A 17,800-nucleotide genomic window follows, 5' to 3' on the forward strand; every position below is an offset into this window, starting at 1 on the left:
ATGAAATAAATCAACCATTTCTTGAAATTAGACAGGTATTATGACTAGTCTTTTACGACTTACGAATTGAGAAAAGAATAAAGCCTTGGTCATAGGGTAAGAATGACATGAATTTGCACATACAATGGTTGCTGAAATGGCCGAACAGTTCCATACCAAGAATGAGCAACAACATGTTCTGGAGAATGCTCTGTGGAGTGTTAATGTTACACGATCTGATGCTATAAGAGGTGAGATACTATGAAAACGGATTCTATTAAGTGCATATTTTACTACGGGTTCAAAAGAGCAATGGTCAAGCAGGCTGTTGGAGAATTCAGAAATGGCTTACTTAGGAAACAGCCAATGTTCGTGTACAAACGCCACCCAAATCTCTCAGATGTGCTTATTGAAGCAGATGCTCTTGAAATTAAGTCCACCCATGAGCTGTTAAGGACTCCTTTTTGTAGGGCATTTCCTTGCATGTCTTGCAGTTGCTGCAACAACATCATCAAATTAGACTGTGCGACATCCGGAGGGCGCTCAGAGCGTGCTGTTTGGCTGTTTGCTGGGTGAGGGGTGTTTCATTTTGCTGGGGATATCTGGCTCGGAATCTCCGGTCCCGATTATGTTTTTTTTAATTTTGTGCACATTGTTTTATTTCTTTTTTGATGATCTGCTGCTTATTAAAGCCACCATTGAGAGTCTAGCCCTCTCTTGGCTCCGTCAAGAAGCGAGTTTCTGTTTATTATTGTAAGAGGGTGCAACGCAACCGATGTAGCGGTTTGGAACAGCTCTGCAAAAATAACTATATAGTGGAAAGCTTATCTCCTAGTATTTACATTTTGTAGTCTCTTGTCTTGTACCATTGCATCTATGCAACATTTACTACTGGGTTAAGGAAGGAGGAGGAATGCAGATTTGATGTTAGGGATAGACACTTTCAATTAAGCAGGTGTGTGTGCTTCTGTTGTGTTCAGGTTACTTATTTCCTCTTAAACAACTGTCGCTCTCCCATTCATAATGAAAAAGAAGATGCTATCTTCAAGAAAAGACATTCTAGCTGCGCCTTTGGTTTTCACCAACCGCAGAGATAGCATATGAAAGGCTCTGGCAATGTCTTTGCCTCCCTCATCAGAAAAAGAATATGAAGGGTTGGGGTGCGGGCAAATCAGTAGTCCTCAAATTATGCATATATATATTCAATCAGTTGAAGGGCAAGATCATTCGCAATCGCTGTTTTTGGAAGATACGACATCGGATGTGAGGGCAAGCAATATCAGTGCCTTGATTTTGCCAGATACTCTTGCTCCTCTGAAGGAGCGAGTTTTCGACCGATCTTTGCTGAATACTCCTCCTATTTTCTTGTCAGGTGACATTACTCTACTGGGTTTGTCCCACCATTTAGAAGGGGAGACAGGGCTGACAGGAGGTAGTAGTAACCACTCCAGCTTGGAGATGCACCTGCTAACAAAAGTCAATGGCGAATAATCCCTATCCAAAATAATTCTGGATTGGAAAATCAAAGTTATGGAAGAAATTAAATCCCAGACATCCATTTTGAATGAAGTACTCAAGGTTATGACCGCCTTTTCTGGTTTTTGCCAGACCACTATTAAGGAGAGTGTTGTAAATATTACTAGTGCAATCCACTTGGGTGCTGGTTTAACAATGATGTGGCGGGGGGTGGGGGCAACTCAGGGCCCTTGTTATCTCCCGATGTAATAAAGGCTCTCAAGACTTCAATTGAGGCGTCAGAAAGAATGTTGAGGAGGATTTTGAAAATATAACATTGCCAGCTGGAAGACCTCAAAGAAAAAAGGCAAAAACTGTCAGCGGACTTAAGGGAGTCAGGTTTTTGCGTGGAACGGCCCTATGTGATTTCCATGATCAGAAAGGAAAGGAGCGGAGGAGGACAATCTCAAAACAAAAATGAGGGAGAGCAATGAGGAGGGGGTTGTTGAGATCTCTGATTCAGAGGCGATCTGTAATAGGGAAGGTGTGTTGAAAAGTAATACTAGCCCTTTAGGACCAAAACCAACGACCCTTCAGAGCACAACAGTCTAATATGAGGAAGGCACTAATCATCTGTCAGAGGCCTTGAATTGAAACTGGAGTAAAGGTAGAGTAGTTTGGAAACCACCGGATAAGAAGCAGGCAGTCAAAGAAATGTATGACATTTTCAAACCTCCAATTGACTCTCTATTTCAGGCCCCAACAGAAGCGAAAAGATTCAGTCCGCAGAAACAATTAAAAGCATAACATCCTCTTCATAAGCACCTCTTGCCCGCAGTTCAATTTATAATTAACTTTTGTACGGTTTCTTACTTTGCCCGGAACCCGAGCTATGCTTCCACTTTCTAAGTGCCTCCTGCGCTGTACGGAAATGCCCCAAAAGACCGAATTAAAAAGCATGAATGTGATATATGACTGTATTTAGGCTGTATGAAAGTCTTGTACAACCAAAAATTCGATATGCCATTCAAGTCCATTATAGCAAACAAGGGGAACGGGGGTTGCGGGAATGTACCCAGCTATCCTTGTTTGCCATAATGGGAATGGCGGTTACGGGGGTGTCCCCTGCAAGGGGAACTAAAGTTTCAACAAAAAAAGGACCCTGCAGCGCCGGTTCACAAGCGGGTAAGTGCATGAAATTGGTATCGCAGGGAGTCAGGAGAGTTAGCAGCACACAGCAAGGTGCGCCGCCAAAAGGTAAGTAAGGGGGTGGGGAGAGTGTATATGTACTGTATTGGTTGTTTGACCGTAACAGGCAAGTTCGCTACAGTCATTTTGACTGCAAGCATTTCCGTTATGGTCGAAAAACCCACATCTGCGTTGCACTGCACTTGGTATATTGTCCCATGTTGTCTGCACCACTTGCACTGTTTTTTTACCTTGGTTCTTTTCAGGATTTCTTAACAATACACTCTTGTTGTGGGAAGTGCTATATCCACTACTTTCACCAGATTCTTCTTATGCTTTCTTACTTTTAGCACACCTGAACCACATTGTGAAGCCACTGAACTGCAATGCCTGGCACTGCTGGCCCTGACTCCGGCATGCTCGCAGCAAACACGGTGAGTGCAGTGTCTTTCCGACCCCTTGAAGCATCTCAGCACTTCCCAGAACCAGTGGACGTGCGGTAGACCAAACCTACCCGACCCACTTCCGTGTTTGTTTATTTATTTGTTTTTCTTCATTTCCCATTGTACTCTTGGTCCCTCCAATCCCCTCTCCCTGTACTCCCTCGAACCTCCTCCCATCCCGCCCATTGTCCCGTAGAGCCCTCTTAAGGAGCTCATCCAGGGCAGCCCTCTGCCCGGCAGCCCCCGCGGCTAATGGCCCCTAGGAAAAGGGCAGCTCCAGCTACTGTCTGCAGGTGTCAGCAAGGGAAGCCAGTGGCCAGCCGTTAACCAGCAGCGACTAGTAAGATAGGAGTGGTCCAGGTAATGAATTGAGCCTTCATTCTACCCTGAATACCCTACCACATCGCAACCTTACCTACCCTAGATTAATACTGTGATTTTTAGCCTGTGCCACGCTTTGATTTGCGCTGTGACATTGGCCAAAGTATTTAACTGGCATTGGAAACCGAGGCCTTTTGTCCGACTTTGTAGGTCTCTCAGACTTAGGTGCGATTTTCTCTGGTATTTAAATTGCATTGTGAAACCTAGGCCTTTTTCCCACTTTAGAGGTCGCTCAGACTTGGGTGCGATTTTCTCCAGTATTTAAATTGCATTGTGAAGAATTGGCCTTTTCCCACTTTAACAGGACTCTCAGACTTGGGTGTGTTTTTTCTCTGGTATTTAAATTTGCATTGTGAAAGTAGTGCTGTTCTTTGGTTTTGCCTTCTTTTTTTTCAAACTTTATTTCTTATTTTCAACAAGAAAGAAACATATCAAGTACAAAGCACATGGTACTAGGCCATCAGGCTATCATCCAGGTAACAACATAATCCTGAATCAAAGAATACAATAAACAATAACTTCGAAATACATATATATTTTTTTTATTTATAGACTTTTAGTTTTGTAAAAGAAAACAAACTTTTTGTCATTCCCATTCCCAATCCCAATCCCCTATCCCAATACATATTAACACCAACACATTTAAAAACATAGCCATGAGCGGTGACCTGACATTCCCAAACATAACAGACAACACAAAACAAGAGAATATAACACCACAAGCACCCTCCCCCCCAAAATGTATCCATTAGATGTGATGCAAACCCATTCTATTACACAATTCCGATCAAGATGGTTTACCCATAAAAATCATTGAAATTCCCCCATTGTTCATCATAACGTGCTTCTTTGCATTGCTTACAAACATAGTCTTCTCATATTTAGATAGAACTTGCACATCTAAAATCCAATCCTCTATTGTTGGTTTCTTTCTCTAGAAAACTGTTCTACTATTGTCTGCGCTACTGTCGTCTTGTTCAATTGTCTACTATTGTCTCCTCTCTCTTTGTCTCGTCTGCTTGCACCCCTCTCCGTGTCCTTCCCTAGTGTTGTCCTTACCCCCCCCACCCCTTCCTCTTCTCTCCTCTCCCTACCTACTCTATGGGGCTCTCTGTCTCTCCTATCTTTTCTAACGGCTTCTCTATTGACTATCCTGCTCTCCTCACTAAATCTGGTAGGAAGAAGTTTAAAAAGGACATCCTGGTCTCCAACCCAGGCCTCCCTATCGCTGATACCTATACCAATGCCTCCTCCAGGCAAATCCTCACTGACATCCTTTTTGTCGTTCCCTCGCCTGACCTATGGACTCTCCATATGGTCTCTGTGCGTTCTGCTTTCTCTTCTTCTCCAATTAATGGCGGCACCCAGTGGGAGGCCCTCCTTCCACTCCTAAGGTCATCATTAATGTTTACCTGAATTGTACCGTCTTGGTCCAAGGCCCTCAGGCTAACCTTCTCCTTTTTGATAGATGCTTCCCGTGCCTCATCAATTTCCTTTCTTCTCCTGCTGTCCCTCTTTCCTCCATGGCTTCCTTGCCTCCCCCTGCTGTCTCCTCCGTGGCTACCTTGCCCTCTCCTCCTGTGTCTTCTGCCCCTCGGGCATCTTCTACACCTCTGCAGGGCTTACCTCTGATTTGTATCCCTCCCGGGAAGTCTTTCAAGGACGGCAACCTTCTCCATATTGCCACTCTAAACTCTCGCTCAGCTGTCAAACACTCCTCGGACATCTGCCGCCTCCTTGAAGAACTTGACCTCGATGTCCTCCCTCGGTCTCACTGAGGCAAGGTTCACGGCCGGCTCTGTAACACGCTTTGAAATTCTCCTCCCTGATGGCTACAAGACCCTTTTCCGTGCCCAGATCCAACCGTCTGGTAAGGGGTGTAGCCCTGATCTTCCCAGAGTGGATTGCTGCCTCCGTCATTCCTACACAGGCCTACTCCTCTTTCGAATGCCTCGTCTGCAGGCTCCCTCTCTCCCTCTCCTAGCCATTCCCTTACTGTGGCTACCATCTATCCGCCACCTGGTCAGATCTCCTGCACTGCCACCTACCTTCTCAATTATCCGACCCATGAAGCGTGTGTCAGTTGAGGCTTTCGCTGCTACTTTCTCACCCCCCGTCCCCGATTGGCTGACTCACACCCGGATACAGCCCTTTCCATGCTCCACTGTGCTATAACTGATAATCCTGATGTTCTTGCCCCTGTCATGAGGATCCGCTTGAAGCCCAAAACTAAGTGCAGCTCCTGGTACGACTCAGACCTTGTCCCCATTAAACGTAAGTGCAGGGTGGCTGAGAGGAAATGGCGTGCTTCCTGTACATCCTCTGATAAACTGGCCTGCAGCCTGCTCCAAAGGCAATACCGGCTCTGTCCGCACCAAGAAGAGAGCCCACATCCAAGCCAGTGTCTCTGCTGCACCCAACAACTCGGCCAAAATCTTTAAAATCTACAAGGAGCTGGCCAATCCTGTGCAGTCTCTACCTCTCCTGTGCTCTCCCAGGCCCTTGCTTCTCATTTCATCTCTAAAGCTCGGGACATCCTTTCCGCTCTCTCTCTTCCTCTCCTCCTCCTCCTTCTACTCCCCTCTTTTCCTCTGGCCCTTCTGTGGCCACCTCCCTCCCTCCTTCTCTGCCTTTTCCCTGTTTGCTCCAGACAAGGTTTCTAGATTAGTCTGATCTATGAAAGTCTCGTCAAAACAGGTTCTCCCCTGTTCCTCTAAAACTATCAAGGCCCACATTGACACCCTGGCTCCTGCTTTGGCTGACTTCTGCAAACACTCCTTCACCACCGGAGCCTTCCCTTCCCCCCCTGAAGCAATCCCTTGTGCACCCTCTTCTTAAGAAACCCTCCGCCGACCCCTCCTGTCCTGGTAACTAACACCCAATCTCAATCACTCCTTTCCTGGGCTAACTCCTGGAAAAGCTGGCCATCTCCCAGCTTAATCTTCACACTGAATTGGTTGGTTGTCTCCATGACCATCAGTCTGGCTTCAGAGCTGCCAGAAGCATGGAAACTGCTCTCTTGACCATCCGTGAAAACCTGCTTTTCAAACTTGACTCTAATACCCCCTGTGTCCTCATCTTACTTGATCTCTCTTCTGCCTTTGACACGGTCAACTATGCCATCCTGCTAACCTGGGTATCACTGATCAGGCCCTGGCTTGGCTGACCTCTTTCCTCTCTGATTGACCCTACCAGGTCCAACTTGGGTCCTTCCTCTCCTTTATCTCCATCTCTACCTGTGGTGTTCCCCAGGGTTCTAATCTCGCTCCCTGGCTGTTCAACCAATACCCAGAACTTCTTGCCCACTGCATTGCCGCTCTCTACCCCAATGTTCAGTTCTATGCGGACGCCATTATGCTCATTTTCAGGCTCCCTTCCACCACCTCTTCTTCTCCTTCTCTCATCTCAGACTGCCTTTCCGCTATCCAGGAGTGGTGTGCCGCCAACGATCTCTGCCTTAATACCAGTAACAATGAGATTCTCCTCATCGGCACACCTGCTCCCTCCTTTCCTGTCGCTCTCTGGCCGGCCTCTCTTGGCCCTCTTCCTTCTCCGACCTGTGAGGCTAAAAACCTCGGGGTCATCATCGACTCCACTCTCTCCTTCTCTCCTCACATCTCTGACGTCTCTAAGAAGTCACACTACCAGCTGCACCTCCTCAGAGGTATTCTTCCTTTCCTCTCCTTCCCCCAGAAGCTCACTGTCTCCAGAGCTCTGGATCTCTCTAGGCTGGACTACTGTAACAACCTCTTTCTAAATCTGCCTGCTTCTACTCTCCGCCCTCTGCAACTCATTAAGAACAGGACTGCAAGACTTGTCCTTGGCCTCAAGCCCAGGGATCTCTCTCTTTGACTGGGGCTTCCCTCTGGACAGCCTCCCTGCCTCCCTGAAACTTGAGGAGAACCATCTCCAGTTCTAGAAGCACCTTAAGACCTTCCTCTTTGCTTCTGCTTTCTCTCGACCCTGCTGAACTCCTGACTGAAACTGCACTGGTCACCTGGCTACCCTCTGATCTTGGGCCTAGGTCCCCTCCCCCGCCAGCTGCACACCTGCACTGGCTCCCGGGCAACCCCTGCACTTGGGGGCTGTTTCTGTATTTATTCTTTACTGTTGATCCTATGTATTCCACTTCCCTCTCTCCCTTCCGCACGCACTTACCCTTTCCCCCCTACCCTGCACTTGCGCGATCTCAATGTCACCTGGCCTAGTAAGATCGTTGTCTTCGTCTTCCCTCTGTGCCCCCTCCCTTGCCTTGTCGCACCTTGAAACACTTGTGTACAGGCGCATTGTAAATGCCATATCATATCCACCACTCCGCTGCCTATGTGCATTGTTGGAATGCATATTGCACTTTTTTGAATAGTCACTGGGGTACAACATCCAGCATCCAAGCTTGCCCCGGCTTCTAAGCAATGGTCTAGAACCTTTTGCAATCCTTTGGGCAGTCACCAGCCTGCAACTCCAAGCATCCAGTTCCTCTGCACTCTCCGACTACTCCTCCTCAGCCTTGCTCTCAATTCTGCATTACACTCTGCATCTCCTACCTTACTATTGAACACCAGGTCGATGCCAGAGCCAGCAGACTCTTGCTTCCTGCTCCAGTTAGTGTTTGGCATCCCACTTTGTGGCATTCCAGAGAACTTCCCTCTCTTTTTCTTCTTGGACATACTGTCTCAGTACAGATTTCACAACAGCTTGCCTTTGCAGCTCAACATTCTCCATACCAGCAGACCGCTTGCCATTGGTAACAGCTCACTTCAGCTCAATGTCATTACTTGTTCACTCCAGGGAGCGACAGGCAAAGTCAGAAGACCACAATGGAACAAAAAGCTCCTGAAATGCCTATTTACCTTCCTTAACCGTGGCACTTTGCACCAGAACATTAACAGAGGCCCTCGGGTATGCCTTGGTAACACATTTAACCAAAATTGCAAAATAGACTGTTGTGATCCCATTTCTCGCATTCCTTTCATGGTTAAGAATATTGAATGATTTGCCACTAAACTTCAGACTGTTGCAAATAAAAACCTCACAGATTTATTCTGATTTGGGATACGGTGTGGCTCATGGACTGGAACATACATTACTAGAGAGCAGCCTACATTCCCGATTAATCTGGACTTGTTGGCTGCCTTCGGACTATGGTCCAGCAAATACAGACGGCAGACAGTTTCCTATAACATGGAAAACATCAGCTCGGCAAAAATCCCACCTGGAAGACTGGAGTCAGGAAGCCAAGAAGTGGAATTTTTGAAGCATGGTTGTCCACCTGTAAATGTATGCTAAGTGCACCCAGAACGCAATATTGAAATTTAGAGAATGCTTTATGGACAACAAACCAAAACAATTAAAATAAATCATCTCTTTGGACATGCATATTTGGATTAAAAACATTGGTTGTAAAATTTGCCAACGCTGACATTTTATCTGCAGCTTCACCGATACTCGTGAGTTAAACCCAGAGTCACTCCAACCTCTAAAAACAATGTCTGGGATAGATTGTGACTTTGATTTTTCACCCAAGGTACACAAATCACCCATTTCTTCCTATGTGGAACATATGTTTCTTAATCCAATCTTTAAATCGACAGTATCGGGACTACTGTAATTCTGTATATGCATGCTTTGCTGAGAGATCCATCCAAAGACTAAAGTTAGTCCAAATCGGAACTAAGACAACAAAAAAGCCAAGTATGAGACCATGCCATACACATACTGTGGTAATTGTGCTTCCTACAAATAAAACGAAGACTGCAACTCAAACTGCTATGCTTGGTCTGATAGCCTATTAAATTGGGAATCCTACACCTTAGAAATGAATTTCTGCAATACAGCTCACACAGACCACACCATTGAAGACAATAACACAATATTATAACTACCAACTACAAAAACAGTACTGCTATCAAATTAATTTGTTTTTTAGCGTTTCATTAATGGACAATATGCTGCCTTCAAGCTACTTCCAAGTGTTTTGAGACTCTGGCACATAATACAGTATCAGAAAAGCTCTGACAGCCACAGCAAACCAATTTCACTAAACTCACCAAAAGGTCTTTGATGTGGCACTGGTCTCTAAGCATCTGAGAGTACTTCCGAGAAGCCCCTAAGCACCTGAAAGCCCTATTCTATAGGCAGGGCATTTTAGATAGCCTTGTAAGATTTGCTTACCTCAATTGAGAGTGCCATCAATTTTGAAACATTTGAGAACAAATCTATCTGTAAAGGCATTACGAGCCTTCTAAGCAATTCCACAATCTAGATTTCTCTTATGTGTCCTCTATATGCTAATTTTGTAATAGAACAGTGTCTGCCTTCTTTGCCAGGAACACAGAACATAAAGAGAAGACGGCAGCACTGAATATGGGCCAAATACGACATCTGCTTATGGCTACAACATTTGGATTACTGTAAAATGCTTTGAAAAGAGAGAACAATAGCTAAATGAGAAATAAAGCAACGTATTGTCAGGTAATTTGTTTGATTTTAAGTTTAAGCAGAGAAAGAAAGACCCTCCTTACACCAATTGTTCACAAGACAGGCTCTTAACTGAAGGGTTAAGGACAGAGGTCTTTTGGTTTTGGGGCACCGATAGTGGTGATTACGGGATGATGGCATAGGCAGAGACACTTAAGTGGGGCTGGGAAGTGAAGATGAAGTAAAGTCAAATGTGTTTGTGAGTTTTACCAGGTTACTCACCGTAGTGACCACCTTACTCCTAGTCCATAGTCCCCTTTCCTCCATACTTGTGGGACATCTCTCCGTCCTGTGGGACGGGACCGGAGTACTTTGTAAAAAGCATCCAAATATTTTTCAAAAATGTGTCCCTCCTCTCTTTCCTGCGCGGGGCCCGGCACGCGGCCGCAGCCCCGCCCACCTTGGCTCCGCCCCACGCATCGCCCATCAGTCCTTTTCTATCGCCAGGTCAAAGACCCATTAGCAATAACAGAGGAACCTTATTAGAGGGGACGGCGGGCGGGCGTATGGAGGAAAGGGGACTATGGACTAGGAGTAAGGTGGTCACTACGGTGAGTAACCCGGTAATACTCCTACGTCCCGTCCCCTTTCCTCCATACTTGTAGGAGATTCCCAAGCACTCCTTACAGGAACTACGGGTGGATGGAAATACCCCTTACTGAAACAGGTTCTTCAGCACAGCCTGACCAAAATGAGTGTCAGCTCTTGAGCTCATGTTGAGACAGTATTGTTTATAGAAAGCAGTTGGGGAGGCCCAAGTAGCTGCCCTAGTGATGGACTCCCAGGGGACATATTTCTGAAAAGCAACCGTGGCTGCCTTGCCCCGCATCAGGTGTGCATGGATACCCTTAGGAGGTTTCAGCCCTTGGACGGTGAAAGACTCCGTGATGTAGGCGGCGATCCACCGAGAAATAGTTGCCTTAGACGCCGGCTTGCCCTGAGGGTTACCGAAGGTCACAAAAAGTTGAGAATAACTCCTAAGCTCGGAAGTCCTGTCCAGGTAGAACTTAAGAGCTCTTCGGACATCAAGACAGTGTAAAACCCTTTTCCGCCTCTGAGCCAGGGTTCGGAAAAAAGACCGGAAGGGAGATCGACTGATTCAGATGGAATTCGGTCACCACCTTCGGTAGAAAAGCCAGGTTTGTCCAAAGGACTACCTTGTCCTTGTGAAAGACCAAGAAAGGATGCTCCACCTACAATGCCTGGAGTTCACTCACTCTCCTTGCTGACGTAACGGCGACCAGAAAGGACACTTTCCAAAACAAGTACTTGAGGTCCACCGTAGCCATTGGTTCAAAGGGTTTATGGCACAGCGCCGTCAGGACTACATTTGGGTCCCATGGCGGGTACGGATTACGAACCGGAGGGCAGAGGCGTGTCAAGCCAGCAAAATGCCTCTTCACCACTGGGTTATTTAGAGAATAAGAACACAGGTCTGTAAAAAGGTAAGCGGAAACCACTGAGAGATAAGTCCTGCATGACAGGACATGAACCCCTGACTCTGCTAGGGAGGACATGAAGGACAACACCGTGTCCATCGTGGCCACCCTCGGATCCAACTTCTTCTCCAAACACCAATGACAGAACCTGAGCCATTTACTCTTGTATTGAGATCTGGTCGAGGGCTTCCTGGCTGCCTGGATAATGCACATGTTATCCGCAGACAAACTCAGATGCTCTAAAGACTTGAACTCAGGCACCATGCCGCCAAGCTGAGCGATTGTGGGGAGGGGTGCCACATCTGTTGTTCCCCTTGGTGAAGAAGATCGGGAGTTACTGGTAACCTGATCGGCGGATACACCGACAGGTGTTGAAGTTCTGAGAACCAAAACCTGGCCGGCCACCACGGGGCTATGAGTAGAAGGGAACAGTTCACAGAGTTCTTCAACTTCCAAATTGCACGGTGAACTAGATGCAGAGGCAGGAAGGCGTAAGCTCTCATGTTGTGCCATGGATCTCGAGAACATCCCCCAGAGAGGAGGCGCCCAGCCCCCCTCTGGAGGCATATTGAGGAAGCTTCTTGTTCGCCGCCGTAGCGAGGAGGTTCACCTCCGGTGTGCCCCATTGCGAGAAAATCCATGAGAGGACCTCCGCCTTCAATTCCCACTCGTAGCGGACCACTGTCCGCCGGCTGAGGGCATCCGCTGTGACATTCAGCTGTCCCGGGATGTGTACTGCAAGCAGCCAGACACCATGAAGCATGGCCCACTCCCAAATCTGGATGGACAGGTCCACGAGGGGGGGAGACTTTGTTCCCCCTTGTTTGTTTATGTAATACATTGACACGCATTGTCCGTTCTTATGCGGACCACCTTGTTGACGATGAGCGGTCTGAACGCCCTGAGCGCCAGGAAGATAGCCAGAAGCTCCAAATGATTTATGTGCAGGAGCTTGTCTTGAGGTGACCAGAGGTCCGAAACCTAAAGAAGATCTAACGTCGCACCCCACCCTAGAAGGGAGGAGTCCGTTGTGATCGTCACCATGGGGACCGCGTCCTGAAACCCGGCGCCCCCAGACAGATTGCTGAGATGACCACCAATCCAGGTCCACTCTCATGGAATCCGGAATCATTATCCGCATGGAATCCGGATCCACTGCCGGACGCCATGAACTCCGAAGAGCCATCTGGGTCCGTCTCATCTTGAGACGAGCAAGAGGAAGAGCCAGCACGCATGAGGCCATGAGGCCCAGAAGCCTCTGGAACCACCAGGCCGACATGCTCTCCGACTGCGCAAACATCTGACACGTGGCTAACAGATCAGCCATTCTGTCCCCGGTCAGGTACACTCTGCAGTCGATCGTGTTCCAGCAAAAAACCCAGGAAAATCAGGTCCTGCGAGACGTCATGGAAGATTTCCGCCAGTTCACCGACAGCCCAAGATGGAACAGGAGCTGAAAGAGAGACTGGAGATTTCCCGCTGCTGCTAGCGGACAAGGGCTGCATAAGAGCCAGTCGTCCAAATACGGATACACATGGATACCCTGGAGACGAAGATAGGCCGCAATCACCAACATCATCTTCGTAAAGACACGCAGCGCCGAGCTGAGGCTAAAAGGAAGCACTCGAAACTGGAAGTGTTCCTCTCCCAAAGAGAAGCGGCGATATCTCCTGTGTGGGTTCCAAATCAGGATATGAATGTACGCGTCCTGAAGATCCACAACGCTGAGCCAATCGCCCATCTGTAAGGAGGAGCGTATCTGGCTGGGCGTGATCATCTTGAATTTCTCTTGGCGTAGGAAAAGATTGAACTGAGGAAGGTCTAGGATGGTGCGCAGGCCAACCTGGTTGGGTTTGGGCACCGTAAACAGCCGGGAGTAGAAGCCCTCCCCTCGCTCCCCAAGGGGAATGGGTTCCACAGCTCTAAGGTCCAGAAGTTTCTGAACTTCGGCCTTGAGGGAGGGTGAGCCCGACAGCTGAAAAGGAGGGTTGAGGGGTGGGGTAGGGGGTAAAGGTAAGCGGAAGCCCATCGAGCGACTGACAAGACCCAGCTGTCGTCTGTGATGGTCTGCCACGCCTCCCAATGAGACGCAATGTGTCCTCCCACCGGAGTCTCGTGCGAGCGCTGAAAACCCTCATTTAGCAGGTTTATCGGTGGCGGTGCCACCTGAACCTGATGAGGAGGCTGCGGAGCGGGAGAAAAACCGCGTGCGTTGTCGTCTACGGTGGTTATTCCCCGCAGGGGTATCCACTCTGCGAGATTTGCGGTCGAGGAAGCCCTAAATCCAGAGGAGGGTCGACTTTGCGACAACCGTCTCTGGGATTTGAAAGGAGTTTTGACCAGAACAGACAATGACTTAGCCGTCTGAGTGCTATCCTTGGTCTTGGTGAGCTCTACATCAGTAGTAGAATGAAAAAGCTCCTTACCATCGAATGGAAGATCCAACACCTTGTCTTGCACTTCCTTAGAAAATTTAGTAGCATGCAGCCACGTCTGCCGTGAGGTATCAACCCCAAGCATCAGGCCCCGAGCCGAGGTGTATATGTGGTGAGCCGCAGCCTCCAGGAGATCCTAGGCCAAGACCCTGGAATCGGAAAGGCCTCTTTGAAGTCTTCCAACTTCTCGACCGGGATGTGCTCTTCAAACTCCGACAGACCTTTCCACATCCGCATGTTAGCTCCCGCCAATATCAACTCAGCGTTGGCCTGTCTGAGCTGCAAGGCTGAGTTGGCAAAGATTTTCCTCCCTAGGGAGTCCAGGAGCTTGCCCTCCTTTCCCAAGAACTGAGTAGCCGTCGTGGAAGAGGATGCTGCAGGTCTGGATTGCAATGTAGCCGCAGCTACCACTGTGGAGGAGGGAGGCAGACAAGACGACAGGGCCACCTCTTCTGAAGAATGCAGCCTGTACCTCGCGTCAATCTTCTTATTGACAAAAAGTCCTGAGTGTGGCTTTTCCCAGACTCTTCGGACCTCGGCCAGAACGTCCTTCTGCAGGAACAGGCCGGTACGCTCCAAGGGAGAGAGGGTGAACGCCCCAGAAAGCACGCCCTCCTGCGGAGCAGGTGCCTCGGGCAGCGGAACATCTAAGAAACTCATCATGTCCAGTACATGAAAGGCTCTGAGAGCGGGGAAGGTCCTCGTTGTCCTGATCGCCTTGAGGGTCATCTGACAGGTCAGGATCCAGCTGAACCGTGTCAGACACTGCCTTGTCCACTGGGGACAATGGAGGCAAAGGCGGGAGAGCAGGAGGGGGCACCACAGGCAATGGAGGCGCCGGCGGAACCACTGGAGGAACGGGTGGAGCCGGAGGCGCAGGTGGACACATCTTCTTGAAAAGCCCTATGAAATATTCCCTCATGGGGTCGATGCGCATAAGCGCTTGAAAAGTACCGAAAAAAGCATCCTTAGGAGATTGCTTCGGAACCTGAGGAGGCCTCTCATGAGGTGGACAAATCCAGGGACGTAACGGGGAAGGGTGTCACACCGGCCCTCCACCGACGTATCCACATAAATCAAAGGAGCCGCCCCCGCGGGCAACGAAACATTGTGCGGAAGAGGCATCCGGGCGTTCCAATCATAAACCGGCCGGTAAGAATGCGCACGAGGGACCTTAGGTTCACCCAAGGGACTGCGCCCTACACCAGAGGCCGATGGCGTAGTTGTAGGGGTAGCACCTAAAATGGCCACCGTGGTTGTGGCGGGAACGGGCACCATTTTGTCCTCATCTGAGGGGGAACTGCGGCACGTGAGGAAGTGAGGCAGGGGTCCCCGTCGATGGATCAGGGGTCTTAATCTTAGCCTTAACATAAGGAACCTCGGCAGAGCCGGTACTATGAGGCCTGGAATGTTTTTGAGACATACCAACCACCAAATTAGCCTTCGAAGGAAGGACCTCGGCACTGCCGGTAAAAGAAGAACTTTGCTTCTTTGCCCCCTCAACAGATCTGGTATCCCCACAAGAGCGGGAACGGTGAGCAACCACTTTCACCGACAAAGCCTTGTCCGGCCTCTCAGAACTGTTGGTAGCTTTAGCCTCTGAACAAGGGACCTCAGACCCAGGCCCGGTAACAGCCTTATCTGCACGGGCCTCGAACATCCGTTCAGTAACAACTAGCCCAGCCAAGGCCTCGGGGCGCACTCCGGTCTTGTTTTTGAGGGAAGCCGACAGAGAGGCCTCAGAGGGAGCTCTGGTACCCCACGACTCAGTAGAACTGGGTCTACAAACAGCCCCCACAGGAGGGGCCTCGGAGCGTACTCCGGTGTTCACAGGCCCCTTACGGAGACCCTCGGAGAAAACTCTGGTAGAATTATTAGGCCCAACGGGCACCTCAGGGCGAACCCCGGTGACAGAGCGATCAACGCCCCTCCCGGACCAAGAGGAACCTGGAAAGGTATCCCCCGGCCGGGGTGCTCTGAAAAGTAAAGAACTTAACGGGCGTTTCTTCTTCTTGTCGATGAACGCCTGAAAATGCGAAGGAGGAGTTCGTCGGAACACCTCCTTCCACCGCTCCAACCGACGTTGAAGTGCCCAGACCGAAAGGGAGTCACAGTAAAAACAGGAGTCCCAACGGTGTTCCGAACCAAAACACTCTAAACAAAGAGGATGGGGATCCGCCCTCGTGAAGCGACGGTGACACGATGAACAATCTGGAAAGTCTAATTTTTAAGACATGGACAGACTAGTAAATGAATGCTAGCGAGAGCCAGAGAGGAAAAAAGGGAAGAAAATCTTAGGAGGATGCAAGTGTGTCTGGCCCCGATCGAGCAGAGAAAAGAACTGGGCGATGCGCGGGGCAGAGCCAAGGTGGGCGGGGTTACGGCCGCGTGCCGGGCCCCGCGCAGGAAAGAGAGGAGGGTCACATTTTTGAAAAAAATGTGGATGCTTTTTACAAAGTGCTCCGGTCCCGTCCCACAGGACAGAGAGATGTCCCACAAGTATGGAGGAAAGGGGACGGGACGTAGGAGTAAGTAAATTGTACCTGTTTTTTGTCACTAAGTGCATTTTTGTTATTGAATGAGGACACTGTGCATGTCAATATTCATTGAGTAAACACACTGTACCCGTTACTTGCTAACGAGTGAGTGCAAAATACTTTTTTGTGATGAGTGAGAACTCTGGACCAAATCCTGGTCGCTCAATGGCAGAAGTGTTATTTCTTGTGTCTAAGACAGTTCACAGTAATTGTCTTTGTTGCAGAGCGAGCACACCTACCTGCATATCCGGAGCCATGTACACCGACATCTCTCTATCAGATGACCTGGTTAGTTGTTTGCTTAGTTTCATTGTTTGACCAGAGATTGTGGTGGGGGGTGGTGCAATATTGCCTTGGACCATTGTGTGAGTGCTGAGAGGCCTTTTATCAGCAGGACTTCTTGCCTCAGGTATAATGTGCGGATTGTTCAGGGCTCCTGCCCTAGCTGCTCCTGTGTTCACCAAAGGAAAGAACTCATGCTTAGTATCTTTTGGTTTTAAAACCTCATCCATCAACCCGCCCCTGTTTTTTATGGATTGTTAATCTACAGAACTGTTTTTGTGCAAGAAACAAGACTACTATAATTGTCTCTTTTGAGGCAATCCCACTCATGCATGCTGCCCTAGAAGTATTTAAAGCCATTCTAACAACTAGTACATGGCTGGCACAGGGCTCTTGACCCGAAAGAAACAGCATCGACGGAAGACTACATCTCCTTTGTTCCACACACAAATATAGGCCCTGTATCAGTACTTGCCTTCTCCCGACAGATTGCATTGATGCACCTCATTTTGCTCAGCCTGGGGTCCAATCACTTCACAACGAGCATGAATTCTTCTATACATTGAATCTTAATGTAAGTTGATTTCACCCTCTTATCTCCAATGTTGGCTCCCCAAATCAGAAAGTTTCCCCTCCAACTCTAATCTATATTATGCACTTTCCAATTTCTGAAATGTACACAGTATCCACCCGTTACCTCCCCAAAACATGAAGGCATTCTCACAATCCCCAGTGTGCACTCCCCCTTACCTGTTGCTGAAGCTGCCGTTTTCTGTACTTTGTGAAAGTCATGCAAAGGTACGGCATGTGGTGAGACGGGATTTGGGACCAGGGTAAGGTGGGAAGATGGGGGGATCAAACCTCGCTCCAGCAGGCTTTGAAGACCTAAGGGCAGAGACACAAAATGGTCAAACCTTCTGATACTACTTAGAAAAATGACTTGTTTGGTTACAAAGAGAAGCCATGGATGATCTGCAAGACTGATTGCAAAATGGTACCCAGCTTTTCTTTATGAAAGTTGATGCAGCCCAAACGCCTACAATCAAGGCAGTGAAATACAAAACCGCCAATCCAAGTGGGGACTATTGGACTTCTATAGATATTTTTATTTTATTTAAAGCAAATCAGACAGACACTGAAGACTGGGGGAATGAGAAGGTCAGTGGACAAAGACTTCAAATATA

The 17,800-nt window shown here is 48.5% G+C and overlaps 1 protein-coding gene across 2 annotated transcripts in view; it reads right to left on the reverse strand.

Moving 5' to 3' along the window:
• IQCH (IQ motif containing H) overlaps positions 1-17,800 on the reverse strand; it is a 1,923,049-nt gene that overhangs the window by 1,224,242 nt on the left and 681,007 nt on the right. For both annotated transcript variants that reach the window (XM_069625132.1, XM_069625131.1), the window contains 2 exons: positions 17,367-17,501; positions 16,574-16,785 (listed from right to left, as the gene is read on the reverse strand). In XM_069625132.1, coding sequence (XP_069481233.1) covers positions 16,574-16,785; positions 17,367-17,501 — 347 coding nt within the window. The remainder of the gene's footprint in view (positions 1-16,573; positions 16,786-17,366; positions 17,502-17,800) is intronic.

This window comes from Ambystoma mexicanum, chromosome 11 (assembly GCF_040938575.1).
Source record: "Ambystoma mexicanum isolate Mex_15411 chromosome 11, UKY_AmexF1_1, whole genome shotgun sequence".
NCBI lineage: Eukaryota > Metazoa > Chordata > Amphibia > Caudata > Ambystomatidae > Ambystoma > Ambystoma mexicanum.